A 27225-nucleotide genomic window follows, 5' to 3' on the forward strand; every position below is an offset into this window, starting at 1 on the left:
ATTAACAAAAAAAAAAAGATTGCTTTTTAAAGTTTGGATTTGTACAAAAAACACAAGAAAAAATTAGCTTATGTAAAAAAAAGTTTGCTGTTTTTCACCAGAGATAAGGAGTCTTCCTCCGCCCCCCCCCCCCACATTCTTCCCCTACTCCCCCACTTTTCTTCTTTTCTAATGTTTTTTAAAATCTAAACTGAGGACAAACAAATTTTTAAAAAAGCCACAGCCACAGAGATCAGGCCATGGGGCTAAGAAAGCTGTCCTGAGTTTTAGGGGGGAATGCTGATAACTCTTTTAGTGAAACTGTTTTGTAAGCAGCCATTCTGTGTTAGTTGTTATGCTTTAGCACAGGCAAGCATTTGTCATTTGGAAGCACTTTCCTACTTTATGAGGTATTATCTCCCCCATCCTACGGCCTATCAGAAATATTAACAAAAACAAACTTAAAGATACTTTGTAACAATGCCTGCAAAGCAACAATTATGTCCATGAACTCTGACCCTACCTCCTAGGTAAGGCTTGGGAGTCACCTACTTGGAATTGACATGAGAAAGCTCTCGAAGAAGAAAAAATGGTTACCTACCTCTAACTGTTGTTCTTCGAGATGTGTTGCTCATGTCCATTCCCAGACCCACCCGCCTTCCCCTCATCAGAGTAATCTGGCAAGAAGGAACTGTAGAGGCAGCGAGTCGGCAGGGTCCTATATGCAGTGCCATGAAGGCGCGATTCTAGGGGGTGCCTGAGCCGACCCGACAGGTACCGCTAGGGGGAAAGCCTTCCGGCAACTGCGCATGCGGCGAGCACACACGTACTTGGAATGGACATGAGCAACACATCTCAAAGAATAACAGTTACAAGCGGTAGGTAACCGTTTTTTGTGATAGCACCGAAACACAGAAAGAGTGTCTCTCTGTACAGTCACACACAAAAAAGTGTACAAAGGCAGACCCAGGTTGAGGAGACAGCTAGATCAGGCTGTACAAGCAAAGTGATGGGGTTGGAGATAGATTAGTAATTGCATGTTTGCTGTTGAGGTTTTTTTATATTTAAGCTAATCACATGAAGTTCCCCTTCCTATTCCCCACCATTCAATACCTCCTCACATAATTTACATTTTAAAAAAAAGAATAAATAAGCAGAAGGCTTAGTCATCTAGTTTCTTGTAAGTGTTGTGAAAGAAATAGATCTTCAGGATAGATATGAGTTAATTATGTTTGGGTTAAAAGTAGTTCCTCTGTAAATTTTAAATTTGCTGGATTTGAATACTCACATGACTGGAGTACTGTCATGGATGGATATAAGCTGTTCAGGAAGGGCAGAAAAGGTGGGGGAGTTGCACTGTATGTAACGGAGCAGTATGACTGCTCAGAGCTAGAGTATGAAACTGCAGAAAAACCTGAGAGTCTCTGGATTAAGTTTAGAAGTGTGAGCAACAAGGGTGATGTCGTGGTGGGAGTCTACTATAGACCACCAGACCAGGGGGATGAGGTGGACGAGCCTTTCTTCCGGCAACTCGCAGAAGTTACAAGATCGCAGGCCCTGGTTCTCATGGGAGACTTCATTCACCCTGATATCTGCTGGGAGAGCAATACAGTGGTGCACAGGCAATCCAGGAAGTTTTTGGAAAGTGTAGGGGACAATTTCCTGGTGCAAGTGCTGGAGGAACCAACTAGGGGCAGAGCTCTTCTTGACCTGCTGCTCACAAACCGGGAAGAATTAGTAGGGGAAGCAAAAGTGGATGGGAACCTGGGAGGCAGTGACCATGAGATGGTCGAGTTCAGGATCCTGACACAAGGAAGAAAGGAGAGCAGCAGAATACAGACCCTGGACTTCAGAAAAGCAGACTTTGACTCCCTCAGGGAACTGATGGGCAAGATCCCCTGGGAGAATAACATGAGGGGGAAAGGAGTCCAGGAGACCTGGCTGTATTTTAAAGAATCCTTATTGAGGTTACAGGGACAAACCATCTCGATGTGTAGAAAGAATAGTAAATATGGCAGGCGACCAGCTTGGCTTAACAGTGAAATCCTTGCTGCTCTTAAACACAAAAAAGAAGCTTACAAGAAGTGGAAGATTGGACAAATGACCAGGGATGAGTATAAAAATATTGCTTGGGCATGCAGGAGTGAAATCAGGAAGGCCAAATCACACCTGGAGTTGCAGCTAGCAAGAGATGTTAAGAGTAACAAGAAGGGTTTCTTCAGGTATGTTGGCAACAAGAAGAAAGTCAAGGAAAGTGTGGGCCCCTTACTGAATGAGGGAGGCAACCTCGTGACAGAGGATGTGGAAAAAGCTAATGTACTCAATGCTTTTTTTGCCTCTGTCTTAGAATCATAGAATCATAGAATATCAGGGTTGGAAGGGACCTCAGAAGGTCATCTAGTCCAACCCCCTGCTCAAAGCAGGACCAATCCCCAATTAAATCATCCTAGCCAGGGCTTTGTCAAGCCTGATCTTAAAAACTTCTAAGGAAGGAGATTCTACCACCTCCCTAGGTATCGCATTCCAGTGTTTCACCACCCTCCTAGTGAAAAAGTTTTTCCTAATATCCAACCTAAACCTCCCCCACTGCAACTTGAGACCATTATTCCTTGTCCTGTCATCTTCTACCACTGAGAATAGTCTAAAACCATCCTCTTTGGAACCACCTCTCAGGTAGTTGAAAGCAGCTATCAAATCCCCCCTCATTCTTCTCTTCTGCAGACTAAACAATCCCAGTTCCCTCAGCCTCTCCTCATAAGTCATATGTTCCAGACCCCTAATCATTTTTGTTGCCCTTCGCTGGACTCTCTCCAATTTTTCCACATCCTTCTTGTAGTGTGGGGCCCAAAACTGGACACAGTACTCCAGATGAGGCCTCACCAATGTTGAATAGAGGGGAACGATCACGTCCCTCGATCTGCTGGCTATGCCCCTACTTATACATCCCAAAATGCCATTGGCCTTCTTGGCAACAAGGGCACACTGCTGACTCATATCCAGCTTCTCGTCCACTGTAACCCCTAGGTCCTTTTCCGCAGAACTGCTGCCTAGCCATTCGGTCCCTAGTCTGTAGCGGTGCATTGGATTCTTCCGTCCTAAGTGCAGGACCCTGCACTTGTCCTTGTTGAACCTCATCAGATTTCTTTTGGCCCAATCCTCCAATTTGTCTAGGTCCCTCTGTATCCTATCCCAACCTGCCACCATATCTACCACTCCTCCTAGTTTAATATCTTTCCAACCCTGATATTCTATGATTCTATGAATGTCAGGATTATCCCTTATTTTTTAATGTGGGAAAGTGTAATTTTACCTGATTTTGCCTTTTCTTCTCCAATCAGTCTGCGAGCGAGCTATACGCTAAGGTAAATAGTCTCAGGCAGCCTCTCCGGGCTGTTAATCATCAGCCTCTCTCTGAACCCAGTTTATTTGTGCTGAATTGTTTATTTGGGTGACTAGAAATGAACACTTGGGGAGATCCTCCCGTGTATACAGTGGCATTGTAATATTTTCAGTATTATAATCTGCCCATTCTATATGTCTGAACATTTTCTTTATTATCTGGTTAATCTGGTGACTGATTAACTTCCAGAGTTTTCTCTTGGTTACTAAAGGACCCTGTGCCAGGAAAGAGGAAGCCTGTGGCAGTTTGGAGGAGGACGCTGGACTCCCACAGATAAAATTGCATAAATTATAGGTAATCAGCTGCAGTGGGGACAAGTACAGCATCTTCTTTGCTTGAGTTAGTGGGGCTTCTCACTGAGATTCTGGAAGTATATGGGGAGGTTAGGGCTGCAATTTATGATTTGGTACCTGATTTTTCCCAGCTACATAAAATCTAGTGCTTTGTTTAAAGTACCAGTGACTTGAACCTTGCAATCTGACCTGAACTAGACAGGACCCAACTACAGGTATCAGGTTCAGGTTGGGTCTGAAAACACTCTCGACCCAACACACTCAGGCTTAAGTTGAGTTGTCTCTGACCCCTTGATCCCACAAGTTTGCCCATGGAAAGCTTGCAATTTGAGCACAAAGAGCATTTGCTTTGCATTTACCAATCATGTGGCTGGGTCCCAGATGCAAACAAGTGTTTTCAAACGTAGTCTATTTGTGACAATGTGGTCTTTGTGTCACAGAAACTAATTAAGCCCTATTATAACTACATCCTCAGCACTTTTCAAAGATCATGATACCTAGTTCATTTTACATTACTGTCTAAGTCAGGCACTTATGGCTTGTCCGCTTCCATATCATAGAAGTGTAACCTGACCTAGATAGAGAGCAAGAGTAGTAACCCTCACCCTGGCCTAATACCTGCAGCAGCCTGGGGAGACAGCCTGTATCCTGGAGAGACAGCCAAGGAGAAGGCAACTCAAGTTGGGGTGGGGGCTCAGAATCCACCAGAAGGGGCAGTTGGAAAAAAGCTGCTAGAGAAGGAGAAGAATAGAGATGCTGAGCTAGGGATGAAATGGAACCCAGGTAGGAGATGAGGTGATAACAGGAGAATAAAAGTAGTGGACTGGGAAATGAGGAGGAAAGAAGGAAAAAAGGAAAAGTTTCCGGTCAGGACAAGTAGGAAAAAAAAATACTCGCTATGTGAGCCAATGCTATTAGAGGTTCCCCCCCATCCCCCCAACTCCTCATTGGACACAGGAGGAGCTGACCTGATCTGCGGGAAACACCAGAAGGGAAGGTCTAATTTGGAAAGGGATCTGGCCTGTCCCAGGCCCACTAGGTGAGACACAGAGACTGCGGGGATTGTTCTCCATTTCCCCCATGCTGGTCAGTGATGAGGTTAGCTGAGTGGACGGCAGGTTTGAGCCTCTAGCAGAAGCAGCCAAACTGAGGGTTGCCGTGAACCTCTGAAGCGAGCAAATCCACCAAAAAGCACAGGACTCACCAAGGCAGAGGAGGAACTTTGTCACAATACCTAAAAAATTTCTCACATATCCAACCCTCTGGAGATATAACTTGTCTTTGATTAAGAATGTTAACAAAGTGCTAAAAAAAGCAGTACTTCAAATGGACTATGAAAAATATATTGCAGGTATTCTCAGAAGCTGTTGGAAACACCTTTAAAGGGACAGTTACAGACATTCCTAAGGCCCCCATTTGTAAAAGGGCAAACGAGTTTAGTAGTAATTTTCAGCATTGAAAACGAGACCTGGAAAAGCAATCCTACTCATGGTAAAAGCTACTGTAAATTAAAAACATAAGTGAGCCATGATGTGATGCAAGTATGTTAAGAATGGTGGCATGATATTGTTAAATGTGTGTGTCTCTCTCTTGCTCTAGTCCCATCATTTTTTTTCTAAAGAAGCTGAAAATACATTGTACATAATCTCAGCCACTTTCCTTATATTTATGGAAACACAACTTGTTTATGTAATTTATTTAGGGATCAGAGTATTGCTCTACTTCTAGAAATAGGAAGACAAAGTAAAACTCCCAATGTACTTTCGCCAGCATAGCTGTTAAGGGCTCTTCATCATTAAAGGTGGTGGTCTTTAAATAAATATGTTAAATATTTGGTTTTAATATTTTCTTTCTTTAGGCGTTGTAATATGTTATTAGGAAATTATTGAATTAGAACATAACAAAGAAAGTAATATAACAAAATGACCATTTTGATTTGTGTTGTTTCTAGTCCATCCGTTACTCCAGTGAGTTTGACTGCATGGGTTAATGTAAATTCAGTCTATGAACTTTAAAACCAATTTAGCATTTCTTGTTCAACAAGGAGCATAGAAGGAGGTGGTTTTATTTAGTGTTGTAAGTTTCCCCTTATGCCAGCAGCCATATGATCTCTGAATTGCTAGCTTTGGCAGCTGACATTTCACAATGTCTCACATTTTCAGACAGTCATTGTTATTTTTGTAAGCAACATGGTGTTTATAAAAATAATGAATTAAAGTTAATAGTCTGTGAATTTAATAAAATTATTAATTTCATAGAAGAATACACTCATAAAATAAAGTTTTTTCTCAAAGTTTTTGGAAAATGGTTTTGTTTTGCCCATGGCTAATTTTCCTATTAATGTTAACTGGATTTGCACTGATGCTGTTCTGTGAGATTATACCCACAACACCTGTTTAATGAGAACTGTGGTTTCTGGAACCCAGTTTATTTCAATCATTTGGGCTAGATTCACAAAGGAACTTAGGCATGTCAATGTTGAGTGTCACCATCCCTAATTTTTAGGTGCCTAGAAAATCACTGGAATTCACAAAGCCTAGGTTAGGCATCTTCAAGCCCTGCAATAAATGGGAGGAGAGAGGTGCCTCAGAATGAGATTCACAAAAGCTATTACAGTAGGCAGCTTCTTGCCTAAACTAGCCAATGGGAGGTGCCAAGCTGAGGGGGGTGGGCTAAACTCTTGGAGATAGGCACAAAATCTGGGCTGCAGGGATCTCCTGCATTCCATCTCTTGGGATTAGATACCTCCACCATTTGGCAAGAAGCTTGTGCTCTCTTTTTCTGGCCCTGTGATTCTTTTATTTAATCCTGGGGGAATTCTGCGCCACTGTGCATGTGCAGAATTTATGAGCCCCACCAATTTCTTTGCTTCCCCACAGAAAAATGACTTTCTGACAGGGAAGCCACAAGAGCTGTCATGCAACCCTCTCCAGCACTGTGTTTTGGGTGCTCAGGGCAGCCAGCAGAGAGGTAAATCACTGTGGGGCAGGGGACGGTACTGGGGAAGACCTGGCTGATGGCTCCTACCCTGCATCATGCTCAGCTGCTAGTCCCAGCTGGGCTGGGGAGAATGGGACTTCCTCTTCCCTGCATGGCATCTGGGCCAGGTCAGACCCACCTCCAGATTTCTCCCCCAATTTCAGGAAGCTCTGCAAACTCTCCCCCCACTTCCTGCACCCATTACTCCTCAGCTGCAGGGGGAGGGAACCCGGTACAGGGAGCTGTTCCCCCAACCACCCAACCTGTATGCATCCAGACCCCCTCATACCCAGATCCTCCCACCGAGCCACCCCCCTCCGCACTCAGAACTCCCCTGATGAGCCCCACTACCCCTGCACCTGGACCACCCTGAAGAGCCACCCAGATCCCCACCCCACTGAGCCCCAACCAGCTGCACCTGGATCCCAAGCCGCCTGCTGAGCTCTATCCACCCAATACCCAGCCTCTCCCATGCTGAGCCCCAACCACCTTCACCTGGACCCCCCCTGCAGAGTCCCATTACCATTGCACCCAGAACCCCTCAACAAGACCCTGTGCATCCAGATCCCCCCATAGTCGGATTCCCTACTGAGCTGCCCGCACCCAGATTGCCCCACACAGAAGAGTCTCAACCCACACCTGTGTCACACCCCAATGGCCCCCTCCCTCAAGTCCCCTGGGGAGGCAGATCAGTATTGTACGTTGCTAACGCTGTTGCAGGCATTGCAAAGTGTTTTGAGAAGGGTTAAAGGTATAAAAGTAAAATAAAAGGTTCCTTTGCAGGTCTTAGAAGGCCGAGGTGGGAAAGGAAAGGGTTAATTTAAAAATTCAACTTGGCCTAAAAATAAAAAAGAAAGCGGCTCTGCGCTCAAGGTCAAAAATCAACACAGTCTCTGCCTTGCTCCGCCTGCCGACCACCAAACCCGCAGCTGGCTGTAAAAAATAAAACCAAAAGCAAAGCAAGTTGCAGGACTGAGATTACACAATTGCAAAAGTTGGCTGCCCAGTGAGACTCACCAGTCTGCCTTTGTGACCCTGGAGCTGGTGTGTTTTGGGGGAAGCTGAAGAAGCCACAGAAGGCCGGTCTGGACTGGTATACTGAGCATGGGGAACAAAGGTCTCTGAAGGGGATGCCCCCAAGAGACCCCCAGGGCTTAAAAACCCTCCCAAGAGCAGAAACAATTTGGAGACTTTGCAGCGGAACCCCGAATGACCTGTGCAAAGGACAGACTCCCGTCCATCCCCCACCCCCTTCTGACAGTACAGCTCAGGCCTGGCCAGCCTGGGGTAGCTTGGGTGTGAGTATGGAAGTGGGTTACAGCTCGGGCACGAATGCTTTTTCCTTCCTCTACGTGACATGGACGTGATTCCAGCACGCTCTGCTGTTCTTTTATTATTTTCTTAATAAAGCTTTAAAATTTAGTCACATGGTGTGTTCCTGTATCCCGACCCCCCCCCCCCCCCGGGTATTTCATGTTTGCTCTGTCTGGCATTCATGTTTGCTCTGTTTGGCACTGTTGGTATTTCATGTTGAGGATTCTATGATTAAAGGTGTGCCCCACCCTCAGTCGTAGCATGACAGAGAACCGGAGGCAGGTTTAGTATTCCTCTCTCCACCCCGGTCGGTGGGGGAAGGGTGCAAGTGGGTCTACCCCTGGGCGTAGCAGTACCGGGCAATGGGAGGGGAACTTTGCAATTCTCGCTCCAAGGGAATAATCCTCAGTGCGTACACCCCCAGTCGTAGAATGACTGAGTTGAAGAGGAGAACATAGGGTGTCTCGCTCTAACCGGACAGAGTTGGGGTGTATGTATCCTTCGGTGGGATCGGACAGAATAATATGGAGGGAGGCTTAGCGTCTCTTTCTCTGGCCCCTCAAAGGCGGGGAGGGGTGATCATTGTAAGCCCCGGTGCTGGTCGGTGTAAGCAACGTGCAATTTCAAGTAATTAAAAGATTTTTAAAGTTGTGCTAAGGAATTGTAACAACATGTTCAGGAAACAGAAGGGTACAGCTGTGGACCTGGGAGTCCCGCAGTCGTGGGTGATGGCATCAATGACGGGGTCAATGCCGGACGTACAGGGATTAAGGAGTGCGGGCACGGTAGCCCAGCTGCCTGGTCAGGAGGCAGGTGAGCCTGATGCCCAAGCCATGGAGGAGGCAGCAAAGAAGGATGGGACCCTGCTGTCTCTTTCAAAGGGAGATGAAGACCTCTCCCGGCTGGAGAAGGCTCTCACCAAGGTTCTGTGGCGGAGCTTCAGAAAAGAGTGCAGACTTGGCAGGATTTGTTAGACCTATATGCCAAGTATAAAAAGCAGAAGGGTAAAAACCTAGGGGCAGCTGTGGAATTAATTTAAACTGCAGCAGCCATGTGGTATCAAATGTTGTTGGGACAGCAAGAGGAGCTGGGGAGAAGGGAGGTGTGTTACAGCTAATGGAAATTGAGCAACTGAAAGCACAAATCACGTAGCAGGCGGCAACCCAAGTCTACACCCAGAATAAGCTGCAAGCCTTGAGACAGGACTTCCAGAGGAAAAAAGCAGAACGCACCTGCCTGGGAGCACTGGCTAAGCAAGTACCAGTCCTTCAAGGACTTGTCAAAGATTTAACCATTCGTGTTCAGCATATGCCCCAACAGCAGTGTGCGCGCCATGAAAAGAAAATTGAGCAGTTAAAATGTTAGTTGGCCGTGCGTTCGGTCCAGGTGGCAAGCCTCACAGGGGATGATTTGGGTAACCCTTGTGAGGGCTTTGATTTCCCGCTGTGCAAAGATCCCCAAGGGTGGTTGAATGTTTGTTGCACCCCCATAGCGGCCCTCATTAAGACCGAGGCGAGATCCAGCGCACAAAGGAAAAATAAGGTTGTATGTACGGCATCCCCACTACAAGAAAAGCACCCCGTGGGGTAATTGTAAAGAGGAAAGGGACCAGGAGGGGTGGCAGCTAATTAAGGAGCCCACCCTCCTTGCTAAATTAGTAATGGAACGAAGCCTGTGCCCATGGAAAGAAACGGTTCAATGAGAAAAACAGGATCAGGTCCAAACAAGCAAACAGGCAGCAAATAAAAAAATTAAAAAACAGGTTAAAAACCTTAAAAAATAAAAAAAACCCGGTAAGTACAGGTATAAAAAATTCAAATCCCTAAAATAGTACTTAAAATAATAAAATCTGAGTTAATGAAGGTGTCATTTTAAAAAATAAGCAAATAATTTTAAAAAAAGTAAAAAGTTAACTCTGCAAAGGCTAAAAAAAATTAATCAGTTAAACGTTGTAAAAATATTTTTAAAAAAATTTCTTGGTTTCTTTGCAGCTATTCTGAAGGAAAATGGGCCCTTTTCCAAAGGAAGGTCTGTAAACAATCCAGGTAAAAAAGACTGTTCAATTAAAATCATTTGACTATAAACAAGTTAGTCAAATTTGCTAAAAAAAACCACTCTTGGGGTTTTAAAATACATTGGTGTTGTTTTAAATAATACCACTAAAATCCATTTGAATCTTCCATTCAAAGTTGCAAAACCAAGTAACACTTTTGCCAGACACAGGTAACTAGTGTTGTTTAACTTTGGTATTTAGCATTCAAACCTTAAGGTAACTCAATGCTTTATAAAATTTAAACTGTTTAAAATAAAAACCAAAATCGTGGCTGCAGCAGGGCAAGCAAAACCAAAAATTTTTTTTAAAAATTTAATCTGTTTTTTAATAACAAAATAGCAAATAAAAGCTGTAGTAAAAGAGAGAAAGACCATGCCCTGCACTAAGCCTTAAAATAGCTCTGTGTAATCAAACTATCACTTTGCCAAAGGGAGCCACAATAGGTTGTGTTTTCGTCTTCAAATCGCTGTGTGTTTTAAAAGCAAAAATTAAAAATAAAAAATATTCAAAACTCTGCTAAAAATTAAATGTGTTCCTTTTAAGACAGAGTCTCTGAGCTGCTAATGGCTTTAAATCCAAAAGCAAACCAAAAAGCATCTGTGTTAATGCAAATTACCTAACTAATAAAGGTAAAAGTCATGGAAATCTGGCCTGCCTATAAACAAACACAGGAAAATGTGGGGGTAACTCTGTTTTGCCTGCAATCAGCAAAAATATTTATAAAAAAAATAAAATTTAAGCAATAATCTGCCACCCCTAAAGGGGTAAAAACATGTTCTTTTGTCTTTCAAAAAAAACAGAAAAAGCTGACACCAGCTGAAAAGCAACCCAAAATACCATGAATCTACTGTCACAATAGAAATTGTGTTTTGTGTTATCTTGTGTTGTTTGTCTTGTTGCTAAGCACTGTTGTGTACCAAATGCTGCAGGAAAACCTCCTCAAGTAGCAGACACCATATTATAAAAAAATAATTTTAAAGCAAAAATTATAAATACTGTAAACCTACAAATAATTAAAAATAAATTAAGCTCTTTGTCACAGCTACAAAACAGCCTAATACAAAAACAAATACAAATAAAAAAAATACATACTGCTATAGCTATAAAATGTAATAAAATGCAGATACTTGGTTTGTTCACCTTAAAACACAAAATGTTTTAGGGTAATATCAAAAAACACTAAGGTTTTAATACACTCGCTAAAGCAAAAAAAAATATCACTGTTTAATACTTATCAATACAAATAAATGCAGTACGTTTTTAGTATAGTAAGGCCAGACCTTTTCACGGGGGGAATTGTTATTAAAATCGCACACCAACAGGCTCTGAAGGCAAAAATATAAAAAGTTAGCCCACTACCCATAGTGAACATGGAATCCTTCTGGCTACCCCAGACCTCAAGCCAGTGGGCTGGGGAGGGAGGGAAGCTATTGAACACCAGAGGTTGTACCAAGTGGACTCCTCAAAAGTGGGTGTGCTTATCCTTGCCTGTTGCTCCAAAGCTCTGTAGTAAAGACATTTCCCTAAAATCTTGTATCTAAAATAAATTAAATAATAAGACCAAAGTACTGTATAATGGGCAATGTGTATGTGTCAATTCCTAAAAAAAAAAAAAAAATTAAATAAAAATGTTAGCAACCTGCTAGTAAGCAAATGTAATGTAAATATGGTGTTTACCAATAATCGCATTTACTGTTTGCCAGAACCAAAATGTCTCAGCTTTGCCCAGTTAAAAAAAAAGCTGTGTAAAACCCGTGAAGCCGTAAAGACCGCTTTAGATAAGGAAAAGGCCAAGCATAAGGGGATTGTCAGTAAAGACATCTGAAAATGGCAACTTGAAGACAAGGTAATGTTCCAAAGCTGGGGAAGGTGGCCCACACTCTGAATGCCAAGTGGGTGGGTCTGTACTCCATTGTAAATCGCAACGCCCTGGTAGTGTACAAGCTCCAGCTACCCGGCAAATTAGTAACAAAAATCTGTCACACCTGGATCCCCCCATACTATGCTCCTCCACACTTGGATCTTGCCTTGCTGAGCCTGCCTGCCACACTTGGTACACCTGGCATGGAGGGGCAGAACCCTGGAGTGTTTTTGGGACAGGCCCAGTCCTTGTGCTGTGTCAGGGTTGGGTGCAACCTCACCACTGAGTCCGTGTCCTGGGGGGAGCTGCACAGTGATCTCCAACCGCTGTGCAGACAGTGTCCTGTGCTCCCCAGTGCCATGCTGGAGCCTCCACATTTATTTGACAAATATAATTTGTAGAATTTTAAAATATTGTGTGCAGACTTTTTAATTTTTTGGCACAGAATGCCTTCTGGAGTATTTCATTATTTATTCACATTGGAACAGAGTCAATAGAAGAAACTGAGGGAGCCCCATATTAGAATGTCTCATAACCCAGTGGCTAAGGCACTCACTTAAGAGGTGACAAGTCCCTTCTCCCTCTCAGGGGGAGAGTTGAACTAGGTGTCTCCCACATCCCAGGTGAGTATCCTAACCACTAGGGTTAAAAGTCATGAGGGAGGTGGTCTTGCTCTCCCCTGCAATGTTCTGTGTATGCTTGCCTATAGGGGCCCAATGTGGTAGGCATGCTCAGAACTTCTTCAGGCAAGTTAGACAGAGGAATGCTTTTATCTTTCCCCATGTGTATCATTTTGGGGCTTAGGCATCTGGATGCCTGTCATGTGGCTGCGATGCACAGCCGGCCAGCACAAAGCCAGAAATGTAGTTGCCTAGGGAACTTTTATTGCAAACACTTAGGTGCCAAGCGAGTTTAGGCATCTGCAGGGCTCAGGGGCAGCTGAGTAGGTAGGCTGTGAATCCCAATGGAGTGTGCGTCTTGGATTTAGGCACCTAAAGTGCCAGTTAGGCACTTAAGTCCTTTTGTGAATCTGGCCCTCTTTTTCACTAGTTTATAGACTGCCATAGTATTTTTGTTTCTACTCAGTCAAAAAATGTCTCTGGCATTTTCATTTAAATCTTCAGAAAACTATCACTATGTTGGCCGGTTTGTTTCCATTAATTTTTTAGGATATATATTCAAAAAAATCTCATGGAAATAGTACTAAATAAATTCAACATTTATTCACAAAAGCTTATAAATAACTAATTCACATGTAAAGTATAAAATTCTCATCAGAATCAGCAGGACAAACATAACTGGACTTGTGTTGCCAGGTCAAATATTTAAGTTACAGATATATTCTGTAGGGCTTAACCTGGCTGAAATGTAGCTATGTTTTGCAAGTCTTGCAATGTCAATCCCTGATTTCAGTAACTAAAGTTATTTTTCTGCCTCACTTTCTATTGCGTTTCCTTTTAAAAGCCATTTTAGAAATCCTCCCTGAATGTTCCACTCAACCTAGCACTCCGGTGCCGCTTGACTGGTGTGTAAATAGCTGGCTCCAAAGATCACACCCACTTGTTACGAGTATTCCAAACACTCTACATTAGGACTTATCAGCCACTGCTTGGAAGTAACCCTATCTGGGTTCATCTTGTTCCAATTTATCTGGAGGTGAAGCTCTTCTCGCTGAGAGCTGCACTAAGTTTAAATAACATTGTGAATTTAAACTGATAAAGGGCTTATTTACATGGCCCTGTTGAACTGGGGTGGAGGGGATGAGTTGCAGCATGCACTGAAGTGTTGCACTGTAACTGCCTCATGTAGACCCTGCTAGTGGTAACTAAACGATACTTAGTTTGCACTCACGGTGTCCTGTTTAAATGGGCCTGTGTTAAAGCAAATGAGGTACCTTTTAGTTCATGCTGGCAGGATCTACATGGACAAAACCTGATTTTACACAATTCATATCTAACAATATACTGGTGCATTGGTTCAATACACATGCAAAGGAAAGAGCAACTCCTAATTGATTATCACCACTTTTGTGCAGCTGCTTAGGTTTTCTTTGGAAGTCTACTATCCAGGCCTGATCCTACCTAATTCTAGACCTAGTGAAATCAGTCATCCTGAGGTGTGGCTATAGGGTGAAAAGCTATTTAGAGGTCTTGGTGGCAGGAGAGAAATTAGAGGTTGCTGGGTGCTGGGAACTAGAGCGGAGTTATTATTCGTGTTAATGACAAGCCCCATCTCTCCTACTCCTGGTCCCTGACCCCTTGCTTAGGATGGGAGAGGCAATGGAGAACGTGAAAAGGTGCACATCAGAGGGACAGGGAGGGGCAGGAGAGAGAACAAGTCTAGATCCCATCAGTGTTCTGGGCACTGGGACTGGCTAACAACAGTAGATATTTGTATGTAACCCATGAAACGTTTGGCCTGGTTAAACCCAGGGATGAGCTGGAGAGGACCTTGCATTTAAGGTGTGACGTACTGAGTGGAGAAGAAGGTGCTCAGGACAGCCTTCCTCATCCAGTCTTCACTGGTTTAACCCTCTTTTCCTTTTTAACACTTAGGGAAAAAATTCCAGCATGGGTGTCATATGGGAATTGGCTCATCCTCAGAGTGATGAGGTTGCAGCTATTACAGCAGGGAGGCAGAATTTCTGGCTGATTGGGAATAGGAGAAGTTAGCATTTTTATAAGCAAAGTCTGCCCTGTCTCTCCTTGACAGGAGCCCCTGTGAGCCAAGCCAGATATGGCTTACTTACTGCTGCTCCCAGTTCCCAATTGCTCTCTCCTGCTTGGGAGCCAGCAGGGAAGGTGGAAAGCAGGCCTGGCAGCTGTGCTGGGTGAGAGGAAGCCTTGAGTATAGTGCTGGCTTGGGGAGGGAAGCAGCCTTCCAGTGCTTCCTGAGCTGTTATTAGCAGGCTGAGGTCTCAATTTCTCTTGCAGAGTAGCACCAAATAGGAGGGTTGGTGGGGCCTGCGGTGCTCAGAACAAAACTTCTCAGTGTGGCAAGGGCTGAAAACCTGGGTTTGGGGTAGGAAGGGGTTTCTGATTTTTGCCTTAGAAATATTAATTGAACCAATTTTTGTTTTCCTGGTGTTTGCTAAAGCTGTCCTTGAAGAGCCCAAGGAAGTGGAGTGGGAGCTTTTCTCAGCCCTTTCTTAAAGGTGTTGAATCATTTACAAAGTATTTTTCTCCAAAGTGGTCCTCAGGTGTTTGGTTTTTGTTAAAACTCTGTGAAACATGGCTGTTAAGAGGCTGAATTAAAATCCCTTCCCTTCTTAATTGCTTGGGTTTCACTTCTTGGAGTTTTGTGATGTTATGAAATCTAACAACACACTAGTCATCCCTAGAGTCTTCCAGAAAAAAAGTGGTGGTATGGTCTGAATTTAAACTTTTCAGGCCTTCTTTATCTATCTAAGAATCAACAAAGTGCACAGACCCACTTATTTTTCAGGTCATCTTTCACATACTAATAACCTATGTCAGGTGCAGAGAGAAGAAATAATTATATCTACTGCCCAACAAAACTCCTTGAAATTAAAACCAGCTGTTAAAACTGCCAAAACAGCTGGGTTAGTTTGTTCCAAAGATGTGGGTGGCACACAGGTGGAACTCAGACTTTCCCTGCCTCACCCCAACAGAAAAGTATTTGCCATTAAAAAAAAAACTTAACGAGCTAATGTATCTTGAAAAATTGTAAAAGCCTAAATGGCTTTGCTTGGACAATGCTCAATGTCATAATGGTGTAGGTTTGCCGATGCAAGGCAAAGCCACTGGGAGGAGACTGGCTGCCTTCCTCAGGGTGATAAAAACTTGTTTTTCCAGTAAGTGAGTCACTGCTGTTAAAATTAAACACCACCAGGTGTTCCAAATAAAATGCTTTGGCAGGTCTCCTAGGTATTGTGCTGGGATTTGATTTGCCCAGTTCCAGCTTCTCTTTCTGTGTTCAGTAATAATCACACTTGGGCTTGAATAATTAATTTTGGGGTAAATTTAAGCAAATCACAGATAACTGGCAGGATCTCTAATGGCAAAACCTTCTGAAAGCTTATTGGAGGACTGAACAATACTTCCCTGAGCCTTCTGCTCCAGAAGGTATTTGTGACATACTCTTGCTTTCAGGTGATTATTCTCTAGTGTGACAAAGTTCCTCCTCTGCCTTGGTGGGTCCTGCGCTTATTGGCGGATTTTCTCGCCTCAGAGGTTCATGGCAGCCCTCATATTGGCCACTTTCGTGGCTCAGATCTGCCGTTCACTCAGTTAGCCTCATCACTGGCCAGCATGGGGAAAGGAAGAAGAACAATCCCTGCAATCTCTGATGATCCACCTAGTGGATCGGGGAACAGGCCAGAGACCTTCCCCTCTAGTGGAACCCACAGTCCATTTCAACTCCTCTGGTATCAAGTAGGGAGTTGGGGTGATGGAGGGAATCCGGGCCCACCTTCTACTCTGGGTTCCAGCCCAGGGCCCTATGGATTGCAGCTGTCTACAGTGGCGCCTGTAACAGCTGTGTGACAGCTACAACTCCCTGGGCTACTTCCCCATGGCCTCCTCCCAACACCTTCTTTATTCTCACCACAGGACCTTCCTCCTTATGTCTGATAATGCCTGTACTTCTCAGTCTTTCGGTAGTACGCCTTCTCACTCTCAGCTTCTTGCGCCTCTTCCTCCCAGCTCCTTGCACGCACCACAAACTGAAGTGAGCTCCTTTTTAAACCCAGGTGCCCTGATTAGCCTGCCTTAATTGATTCTAGCAGTTTCTTGATTGGCTGTATGTGTTCTAATCAGCCTGTCTGCCTTAATTGTTTCCAGAAAGTTCCTGATTGTTCTGGAACCTTCCCTGTTACCTTACTCAGGGAAAAGGGACCTACTTAACCTGGGGCTAATATATCCACCTTCTATCACTCTCCTGTAGCCATCTGGCCCGACCCTGTCACAGTAGGTATCCTGTGAAACTTATTTTAAATTACCTTTGTTCGTAATTACATCCAGAAGAAGCAGAGGTGATAACAGGTAATACATACATTGTATTTAACTATTGTATTGCCTGATTGAGGAGGTTAATAATATTAGTATAGTATGGGTTTAGGCTCACCAATCTGTTTGATAAGAAGATAAAAAGATTTTTGTTTCAAATCAGGCACGACAGAATTTACAAAGGACCCTCGGGGGTGTCAAGGTTCCTTCCCAACTCTGAACTTTAGGGTAAAGATATGGGGACCTGCATGAAACACCCCCTAAGCTTATTCCTACCAGCTTAGGTTAAAAACTTCCCCAAGGTACAAACTTTGCCTTGTCCTTGAACCGTATGCTGCCACCGCCAAGCATTTAAACAAAGAACAGGGAAAGAGCCCACTTGGAGATGTCTTCCCCCCAAAATATCCCCCCAACCCCTACACCCCCTTTCCTGGGGAAGGCTTGATAAGAATCCTCACCAATTTGTACAGGTGAACACAGACCTAAACTCTTGGATCTTAAGAATAATGAAAAATCAATCAGGTTTTTAAAAGAAGAATTTTAATTAAAGAAAAGGTAAAAGAATCATCTCTGTAAAATCAGGAGGGTAAATACCTTACAGGGTAATCAGATTCAAAACACAGAGAATCACTCTAGGCAAAACCTTCAGTTACAAAAAGACACAAAAACAAAAATATACATTCCATCCAGCACAGCTTATTTTACCAGCCATTAAACAAAAGGAAATCTAACACATTTCTAGCTAGATTACTTACTAACTTAACAGGAGTTGTGAGGCTGCATTCCTGATTTGTTCCCAGCAAAAGCATCACACAGACAGACCAAACCCTTTGTCATCCCCCCCGCCTCCAGATTTGAAAGAATCTTGTCCCCTCATTGGCCATTTTGGGTCAGGTGCCAGCGGGGTTACCTTAGCTTCTTAACCCTTTACAGGTGAAAGGATTTTGCCTCTGGCCAGGAGGGATTTTATAGCACTGTATACAGAAAGGTGGTTACCCTTCCCTTTATATTTATGACATGCCCCCCAAATCACAGATAGGGTGAAAAACTGGCTGTGATTTCTTCCTGGAGCTCTAGGAGAAAACAAAGTTAATAAGACACATGCATCTCTAAATATACTACTAACTGTATAAAGACTAACAATATTTTCCACATCTTAAGGACGATTTGGACCAGAGGATTCTGGGAAACTTTTACAGAAGAGTGTATCAGCCACTTTGTTAGAAGCTCCTGAGATGTGTTATATGTCTAAATCAAAATCTTGGAAAGCTAAACTCCACTGAATAAGTTTTTGTTATTTCCCTTGGCGGTATGAAGCCACTGTAGCACAGCATGGTCGGTTTGCAGGTGGAAACGCTATTCGCAAAAGTATGGGCGTAGCTTTTCCAGAGCGTAGACAATGGCGTAACATTCCTTTTCACTGATTGACCAGTGGCTTTCCCTCTTAGACAGCTTCTTGCTGAGAAACACGACAGGATGGAACTTGATTCAGTCCTTCCTGCATTAAGACTGCTCCCACACCACGCTCGGACACATTGATGGTTACTAGGAACGGTTTGTCAAAGTCTGGGGCCCTTAGCACAGAGTCAGACATGAGTGTCGCTTTAAGCTGGTTAAAGGCCTTCTGGCACTCTTCAGTCCACTGAACTGCATTTGGCTGTTTCTTTTTGGTTAGGTCTGTCAGTTGGGCGGCGATTTGGCTGTATTGTGGTACAAATCGCCTGTAATATCCGGCCAAGCCTAAGAAGGATTTGACCTGTTTCTTTGACTTTGGGACAGACCACTTTTGGATAGCATCTACTTTGGCCTGTAGGGGGTTGATAGTTCCTTGACCCACCTGATGTCCAAGGTAAGTCACTTTGTTTAAGCCTATTTGACACTTCTCAGGCTTAACAGTTAGTCCTGCCTCCCTTATGCACTTGAAGACTTTTTGTAGATGTTCCAGGTGTTCTGCCCAGGAATATGGCCATATCGTCAAGGTAGGCATCTGCATATATTTCCAATCCCGCTAGGAGACCATCTACAAGTTTTTGGAAGGTGGTGGGTGCATTCCGCAGCCCGAAAGGGAGTACATTAAATTCATACAGCCCGACGTGTGGTGAAGGCTGACCTTTCCTTGGTGGATTCATCTAGCTGTACCTGCCAGTACCCCTTGGTTAAATCCAAGGTAGAGATGAACTGTGCCCATCCCATTTTGTTCAATAGTTCATCTGTGCATGTCATTGGATAGTTGTCTGGGCGAGTTACAGCATTTAGCTTACGGTAGTCCACGCAAAAACATATCTCCCCATCTGGTTTGGGAACTAGAATGACTGGAGATGCCCATGGACTGCCAGAGGGGCGGATTACTCCCATCTATAGCATATCCTGGATCTTCCATTCTATAGCAGTTTTAGCTTGAGGAGACACCCGGTAAGGTTGGGCTCTAATTGGGTGAGCATTACCTGTGTCAATGGAGTGGTATGCCCGTTCAGTCAGTCCTGGGGTAGCTGAGAACGTCGGCGCATAGCTAGTGCACAGCTTCTTGATCTGCTGTCGCTGCATACGCCCACGGGTCATGGAGAGGTTCACCTCTTCCACGCTACCAGCACTTTTCCCTCATAGTAGACTCCTTCAGGCCACTGAGTGTCATCTCCTCCCTGGGCTGTAAACTGACAAACTTTTAATTCTCTGGAATAAAAGGGCTTTAGAGAATTAATATGGTACACCTTAGGCTTTCGGATTGAGGTGGGGAATGCTATGAGATAATTAACAGCTCCCAGGAGCTCTTGGACCGTGAATGGCCCTTCCCACAACGCTTCCATTTTATGGGCCTGGAGCGCCTTTAAGACTATGACCTGGTCCCCTACTTTGAAGGAACGCTCTCTGGCATGTTTATCATACCAGGCTTTTTGCTCTTTTTGAGCATCCTTTAGGTTTTCTTTAGCAAGGGCTAAAGAGGTTTGGAGGGTGTTTTGTAGGTTGGTTACAAAGTCCAGAATGTTAGTTCCTGGAGAAGGTGTAAACCCCTCCCATTGCTGCTTCACCAACTGTAATGGCCCCTTAATCTCGCGGCCATACACAAGTCCAAATGGTGAAAACCCTAAACTGGGATGGGGTACAGCTCTGTAGGCAAAGAGCAACTGCTGCAACACTAGGTCCCAATTATTGGAGTGCTCATTTACAAATTTACTTTTCATGGCCCCCAAAGTTCCATTAAACTTTTCCACCAGGCCATTTGTTTGATTATGGTAAGGGGTGGCAACCAAGTGATTCACCCCATGAGCTTTCCAAAGGCTTTCCATAGTTCCTGCCAGGAAATTAGTTCCTGCATCTGTAAGGATGTCGGAGGGCCAACCTACCCTGGCAAAAATGTCTGTTAGTGCCTGGCACACACTTTTAGCCCTAGTGTTGCTTAGAGCTACTGCTTCCGGCCATCGGGTGGCAAAATCCATGAAAGTCAGTATGTACTGCTTTTCTTTGGGGGTCTTTTTTGGAAAAGGACCCAGAATATTCACAGCTACTTGCTGAAATAGAACCTCAATGATGGGGAGTGGCTGGAGAGGGGCTTTGACCTGGTCTTGGGGTTTTCCTACTCTTTGGCACACCTCAGAAGACCAGACATAGGTAGAAACATCCTTGCCCATTCCCTCCCAGTGGAACGACTTTCCCAAATGGTCTTTGGTTCTGTTCACCCCGGCATGGCCACTAGGATGATTGTGGGCTAAGCTTAGTAGCTTTACCTGGTACTTAGTTGGAACTATCAACTGTCTCTGAGGATGCCAGTCTTCCTTGTGTCCACCAGAAAGAGTTTCCTTGTATAAAGGTCCTCTTTCTACAACAAACCTGGATTGATTAGAAGGCTGAGAGGCGGTGGGTTGCTCCGTGCCACCGTCCAAGCTCTCTGGAGGCTTTCATCTGCTTCCTGTTTGGTCTGGAACTGTTCCCTTGATGCTGGAGACATCAGTTCCTCATTGGATTGTGGACCTGGGCTTGGTCCCACTGGAAGCGATGCAGGTGATGGGGCTGTTTCCATGGACTGTGAACTGCTCATCGTTTGTCCACTATGTTGGGGTTCAGGTTCCAGCTGAGCCTCTTGTATAGGGTTATCTGCTGCTGCCAGTGCAGTTTTGGTGGGGCCCTCTGGTGTTGGGTTTGCAAGTACTGGATTCAGTGCTGGCAATGGTTCTGGTGCTGGTTGTTCCGCCGGTTTCAGTTTTGAGACTGGCTCTGTCTGGGTCTCTCTGACTGGATCCACTACTGCTGTTGCAGACTTGGCATGGGGTCCGGTTCCACCATCCCTGACCGGGTCCTGGTAGAAGTTTCTGGAACAGAGCTAGGTGTGACAGCTTGCTTAGCCTGGCTGCTGGTGACCATTCCCACCCTCTTGGCTAGCTTCACATGATAGGCCAAGTCTTCCCCCAACAGCATGGGGATGAGATAATCATTATAGACTGCTTTCAGAATAGCAGCCGTGTTAGTCTGTATTCGGAAAAAGAAAAGGAGTACTTGTGGCACCTTAGAGACTAACCAAGTTATTAGAGCATAAGCTTTCGTGAGCTACAGCTCACTTCATCGGATGCATACAGTGGAAAATACAGTGAGGAGATTTATACACACACAGACCATGAAAAAATGGGTGTTTATCATACACTTTGTAAGGAGAGTGATCACTTAAGATGAGCTATTACCAGCAGGAGAGTGGGGTGGGGGGAGAGAAAACCTTTTGAAGTGATAATCAAGGTGGGCCATTTCCAGCACATTTCCAGGAGTTAACAAGAATGTCTGAGGAACAGTGGGGGGGGGGGGGGGGGAGGAATAAACAAGGGGAAACAGTTTTACTTTGTATAATGACTCAACCACTCCCAGTCTCTATTCAAGCCTAAGTTAATTGTATCCAATTTGCAAATTAATTCCAATTCAGCAGTCTCTCGTTGGAGTCTGTTTTTGAAGTTTTTTTGTTGAAGAATAGTCACTTTTAGATCAGAAATCGAGTGACCAGAGAGATTGAAGTGTTCTCCGACTGGTTTATGAATGTTATAATTCTTGACATCTGATTTGTGTCCATTTATTCTTTTACGTAGAGACTGTCCAGTTTGCCCAATGTACATGGCAGAGGGGCATTGCTGGCACACATCACATTGGTAGATGTGCAGGTGACCGAGCCTCTGATAGTGTGGCTGATGTGATTAGGCTCTGTGATAGTGTCCCCTGAATAGATATGTGGACACAGTTGACAACGGGCTTTGTTGCAAGGATAGGTTCCTGGGTTAGTAGTTCTGTTGTGTGGTGTGTGGTTGCTGGTGAGTATTTGCTTCAGGTTGGGGGGCTGTCTGTAAGCAAGGACTGGCCTGTCTCCCAAGATTTGTGAGAGTGATGGGTCGTCCTTCAGGATAGGTTGTAGATCCTTGATAATGCGTTGGAGAGGTTTTAGTTGGGGGCTGAAGGTGACGGCTAGTGGCGTACTGTTATTTTCTTTGTTGGGCCTGTCCTGTAGTAGGTGACTTCTGGGTACTCTTCTGGTTCTGTCAATCTGTTTCTTCACTTCAGCAGGTGGGTATTGTAGTCGTAAGAATGCTTGTCAATGAAATCTATGCTTCATTATAGACTGCAAAAGCCCATGTTCCTGACCAGCCCTTGTACTGGACTGGCAACTTGGCTGTAGGCAAGTCAAAAGAGTTTGACTTGAAGGGTTGAATCATCACTTGGACCTCTGGGTCAATTAAATTGGGGTCCACTGAGGAAGCATGGATAGCCAACACTTGTGCTCCAGTGTCCCTCCACACTGTGACCTTCTTCCCGCCCACACTCAAAGTTTTCCTCCGCTCTGAGGGTATCTGGAAGGTATCTGGGCCTGAGGACCTTTTATGTGATTCCAGTGCAATGAACTGTAATCTGTTGGGATTCTTGGGGCAGTTGGCCTTTACATGCCCCAGCTCATTACATTTAAAACATCGTTCAGCTGACGGGTCACTGGGGTGAGGTGGGTTGCTGGAGAACGGTGTGGCAGGACGATAAGGTGTCTGGAGTGTTCCTTGAGGTGTAGTTGGGGCCTTAAGCTGCCCCTGGTAGTAGGGTGTGGTCTGAAGGTGTCCCTTCTGGTATCCGCTCCAACTGCGACCAGGGTTGTTTCTCTCTCCTCCTTCCACCTGTTTTGTTCCGGTTTGCCCCACCTCTCTGGCGGTCTGGGACTGCTTGTATTGATCAGCATAAGCAGCAAGACTTTTTGCTGAGTCCCTTTTCTTATCCCATAAACACTGATTTATATTCTCCTTGGACATATTCAGGAATTGCTCCTGAGTCATCAAATCACACATTCCTTCAAAGCTAGTTACACCCCTTCCTTTGACCCATTTATCTAACTGATCCTTCATCTGGTTTATATAAGCCACATTACTTAGTCCAGGTCCTCTGTTAAGGGCTCTAAATTTTACTCTGTAAGTTTCAGGTGTAACTTGAAATTGCTTTAAAACCAAATCCTTGAATGTATTATAGTCAGAAGCCTCATCAATAGGCATCTTATTGAATATGTCCAGAGCTCTTCCAGTCAATTTTGCGACCAATGTGGTCATCTTGTGAGCTTCAGAAATTTGATGGAGTGTGCACAGTCTCTCAAAGGTGAGAAAATATTCAGCTATATCACTGGATTCTTCATACTGTGAACATAGTCGCTCCCATTTGTGGATTGTTGGGGAAGGATTGTTAGGGTTATTCGGTATATTCTGCTGAGCCTTTACCTTCTCCATCTCCAGTGCATGCTTCCTCTCTTTTTCCTTCTCCTCCATTTCTTTAGCCTTTGCCTCCATTTCTCTCCTGTGGGCAGCCTCCCTTTCTTTTTCTTTGGCTGCTTGTGCATCCAAGGTAAGTCACTTTGTTTAGGCCATCTCCATCTGTCTGAGTTCTACCCGTCTTTCATGTTTCTTTTGTTTTTCCTCAGCCTCAAATCTGGCTAATTCCAGCTTCTGTTGAGTATTGCTTTCTGTCATTCTAACCTCTCTGTTTTTAACCTAGCTATACCCGAGAGTTAGAAAGAAAAAAATACCTGGCTTATAAAATTTTGCTGTGCTGTAACCTGATACCTATTTTCTCTGATAGTTGTTCTCAGCCTACAGAAAAATCCTTTTGTTATGCCTGCTGCTCTGTCCCCCAGGCAGAGAGACAGAATCTACAGCTGCAATCACCTTTTACAAAACCTTTTAAAATCCTGCTGTGCTTCTGGTTCAAAATGATCTCAAAATGATCCCACCGCTCTGCCACCATGTCAAGGTTCCTTCCCCACTCTGAACTCTAGGGTACAGATGTGGGGACCTGCATGAAACACCCCCTAAGCTTATTCTTACCAACTTAGGTTAAAAACTTCCCCAGGGTACAAACTTTGCCTTGTCCTTGAACCGTATGCTGCCACCACCAAGAGTTTAAACAAAGAACAGGGAAAGAGCCCACTTGGAGATGTCTTCCCCCCAAAAATATGTATACAGAAAGATGGTTACCCTGCCCTTTATATTTATGACAGAGGGTATGACAGGAAGCGCACACTGAGGCAGATAATAGCCTTAAAGACTTTTTATTAAGATAAATGAAGTAGTAATTGCATGGTAAAATAAACAGAGTTACAAAGTTACAATTGTATGACTGCTATTTAAAAGATGCATATGATATTATGGTATTATATGCTACAAAGTTTTGATTATATACTTACACCCTTTCTTGATAACCTGGTGGTGAGAGACACAGGACCAGCCTCGCCTCTGGCAGTTTAGGTTCCTCAATTCTTGAGTGAGAGGTGCAAAGCTTAGAAGAAGCTAGAAGAAGCTTAGAAGAAGCTAGAGCTAAGAGCAGTCGAAGCTAAATTAGAGTTAACTTAACTAACTTAAACTTAAAATTAAAACCTAATAAACAAAACTAAGAACAAAGCTTAGGGAAACCAAGCTTAGCCTAGTTCCCTTGGAACTTAGAAAGTTTAAGAAAAACAAGTACAGATTCCCCTAGCAAGGTGGGTCACTTCTTTTATAGGGCACAGGTGCCTGAACCCTCCTTCTATGGCCAAACTTCATTTCTCACCCACAAAAATGTTAGGGTACACTTACTCCATAGGCTAGTATGTTTGTACATACAGATGACATGTACATACATATTAATGACATTAGATCATACACACATTATTTTTTGTTCTCCTGGTTATTTCGGTTCTTTCCTTGTGGTGTACCTGTTAAGTTTGAGGGTATAGACTTGGAAACCCCCTATGCCATTCTACCATTATCTATCTATCTAGGTGAAAGGTCTCAGACATATGTGTGTGTGTTAACTTTGCTATCTGGGTGGACGGTCCGAGACATAGATATGCTAACTTTACCTTAGCTCAACATACATGATATGGCCTGTAGGTCCCTTGCATTACAGCCAAACTTACTTTAATATAAATCTATAGACCTATTACAATAAACCAAATACTTAAACTATAAGAAAAGATACATATATATGCAAGCAAGCAGGTTAATCCTATAGGCTACACGCCCCCCCCCCTTTGATGGGGTGATTTGCAACAATGAATCCCGTCACATAGGTATAGATGTAGGTGGTTAAGTATTTGTGGGGACAGTTTTAACACCATTCTTTTTTGGTCGGGGTGGAGGAAGGGTATTATAAAGATGGTATTCTGGACCCTGGCACGTTTTTGGAGTGGGCACCATGTATACATATTTATTATTTTTAACATTTGGTACCTGTCTAGATCTTTGCTTGGGCCTGTTGGATTTATACTGCAGGCATTCTGAAATAAGGAAATTAATCCCAATTGCAATTCCTTGGATAATAACCCATTTTTTTAATTCAAAATTTTTCCTGGGAGTTGTTGCAGGCTTATTACCCTCATTTATTAACTGGGTAATAGCTTGTTTGTCTTTTTTCATATCGTTAGTAATTTGTATGAGGTGGGTCTCCTTATGAGCCAATAATGACTTTGACTGTAACCCTAGTGGGGGAATGTAGACAAGAAAGGTGGGTGTACTTTGGATAGTTAAATTTATAGGCTGGGTTGGACTGGATAATGGTGATGTTTTTAAAAGTGGGAATAGGAGGAATAGCTTGATTCCCTATTAAAGTGGGTTGCTTTGGAGTAAAACAAAAATTTGGCTTTGTGACAGGACACTTCAAGGGACCATATTGGTACCTCTTTTGATTGGTAACCATGCAAAATTGGATATTTTCAGCATAGGTCACCCTCTTCACTGGAGTCTTTTACTTGGTCAGCCTCACTAGGCATGACGATGATGAATTTTGTAATTTTTTTGCCTGCAGTCCACACAGAACAGTGTTTGTTTTAAACACGTTACACCTACAGATATACTGAGGCCCTTTTTTAGAGCAACAGGCTATCTGTGGTACTTTTCAGGTTTGAGTTGGAGTGTGATAGACCACCAAGGGAGGTGCATTAATGCGTTTCCTATAGATGTCGCCTTTGAGGTGACCTGTAGAGTGGACAGCTACCAATTGCCTGTGCACATCCTTGTTTGGGTCAAATACTGGTAACGAGACTGTGAATTAGACATACAGGGGTCGTGCCATCCTATAATCTTTAGAAAGAGAACAACCATCTTGGTTGGGGTGAGGTGTCAGATCCCATCTCTCTCACAGCACCCACTGATAAATGCTGGCATGAATCCAAACATGTGGATTGTTCCTTTTCCAGCCTTTGAAAACATTTGGGACAGTACCAACTTAACAGTTGCTTATTTTTAATTAAGTTAGGAACCTTTCCCAATTTTAAGGATTGTAATGTATTAGTGATTGCATTTACAACATATTTTCCATATGCAGAGCATATAATTTTCTTTTCTAAATGTTGATTTCTGTGCTGATTATTGTTTAAGGCAATTAGCTGATTAATTTTATGTTGGGTCTTATTAAATAGTTGGGTTATGTCATGCATATTATAAACAGTAAATTGCTTTTTTGTGACAATTTTTTTATTTTCTGTAACATTGGATTGACCACTTGGTTGGCTTCCTCTTGTAACACATAATTAATATGTTTGCGAATTTTTTATGTATTTGCTTGGCTTTAAATTGACACTTCTGAACCAAATAGTCCTGTTAGGAATCCTAAACTTTTAAGAAGATTTAAGCTACACTTTCTCCTAGAAGTATGTGGTTTATGGATTTTATTATCCATCCCCAACAGAACAATATCTTGCACTTGTTGTTGATAGGCTGCAATCCTATCCACAAATTGTACTGAGAAAAAGGAAGCCACTTTGGTATGCTGACAATAGCTAAATTCTCCTAGATACAAATTAGACAAATTTAACACTACAGGAATAAGCATAAATGAAACCTGATTATAGTCTCACCACAACTCCCATAATCGGAAAAGTAATTAAACAGGTGCTGGGTTTATCATTG

The 27225-nt window shown here is 43.6% G+C and overlaps 2 protein-coding genes across 13 annotated transcripts in view; one reads left to right on the plus strand and one right to left on the minus strand.

Moving 5' to 3' along the window:
* LOC119563838 overlaps positions 1–909 on the minus strand; it is a 57694-nt gene extending 56785 nt beyond the window's left edge. The window contains exon 1 of the transcript XR_006286185.1: positions 581–909. The gene's annotated coding sequence lies outside the window, so the exon portion shown is untranslated. The remainder of the gene's footprint in view (positions 1–580) is intronic.
* SLC2A8 (solute carrier family 2 member 8) overlaps positions 1–27225 on the plus strand; it is a 116982-nt gene that overhangs the window by 2118 nt on the left and 87639 nt on the right. For 2 of the 12 annotated variants that reach the window (XM_027823355.2, XM_037879529.1), the window contains exon 2: positions 9957–10010. The exons of 8 other annotated variants lie outside the window; for them this stretch is intronic. Coding sequence is in view for 1 of the 4 variants with exons in the window: in XM_043530555.1 (XP_043386490.1) it covers positions 6590–6642; positions 9957–10010 (107 nt within the window). In the remaining 3 variants the exon portion in view is untranslated. Of the gene's footprint in view, positions 1–6551; positions 6643–9956; positions 10011–10807; positions 11865–27225 lie in introns of those variants that run through there. 2 more of the 12 variants (XM_043530555.1, XM_037879530.2) reach the window with 2 other exon arrangements.

Source organism: Chelonia mydas, chromosome 16, assembly GCF_015237465.2.
Source record: "Chelonia mydas isolate rCheMyd1 chromosome 16, rCheMyd1.pri.v2, whole genome shotgun sequence".
NCBI classification, from domain to species: domain Eukaryota; kingdom Metazoa; phylum Chordata; order Testudines; family Cheloniidae; genus Chelonia; species Chelonia mydas.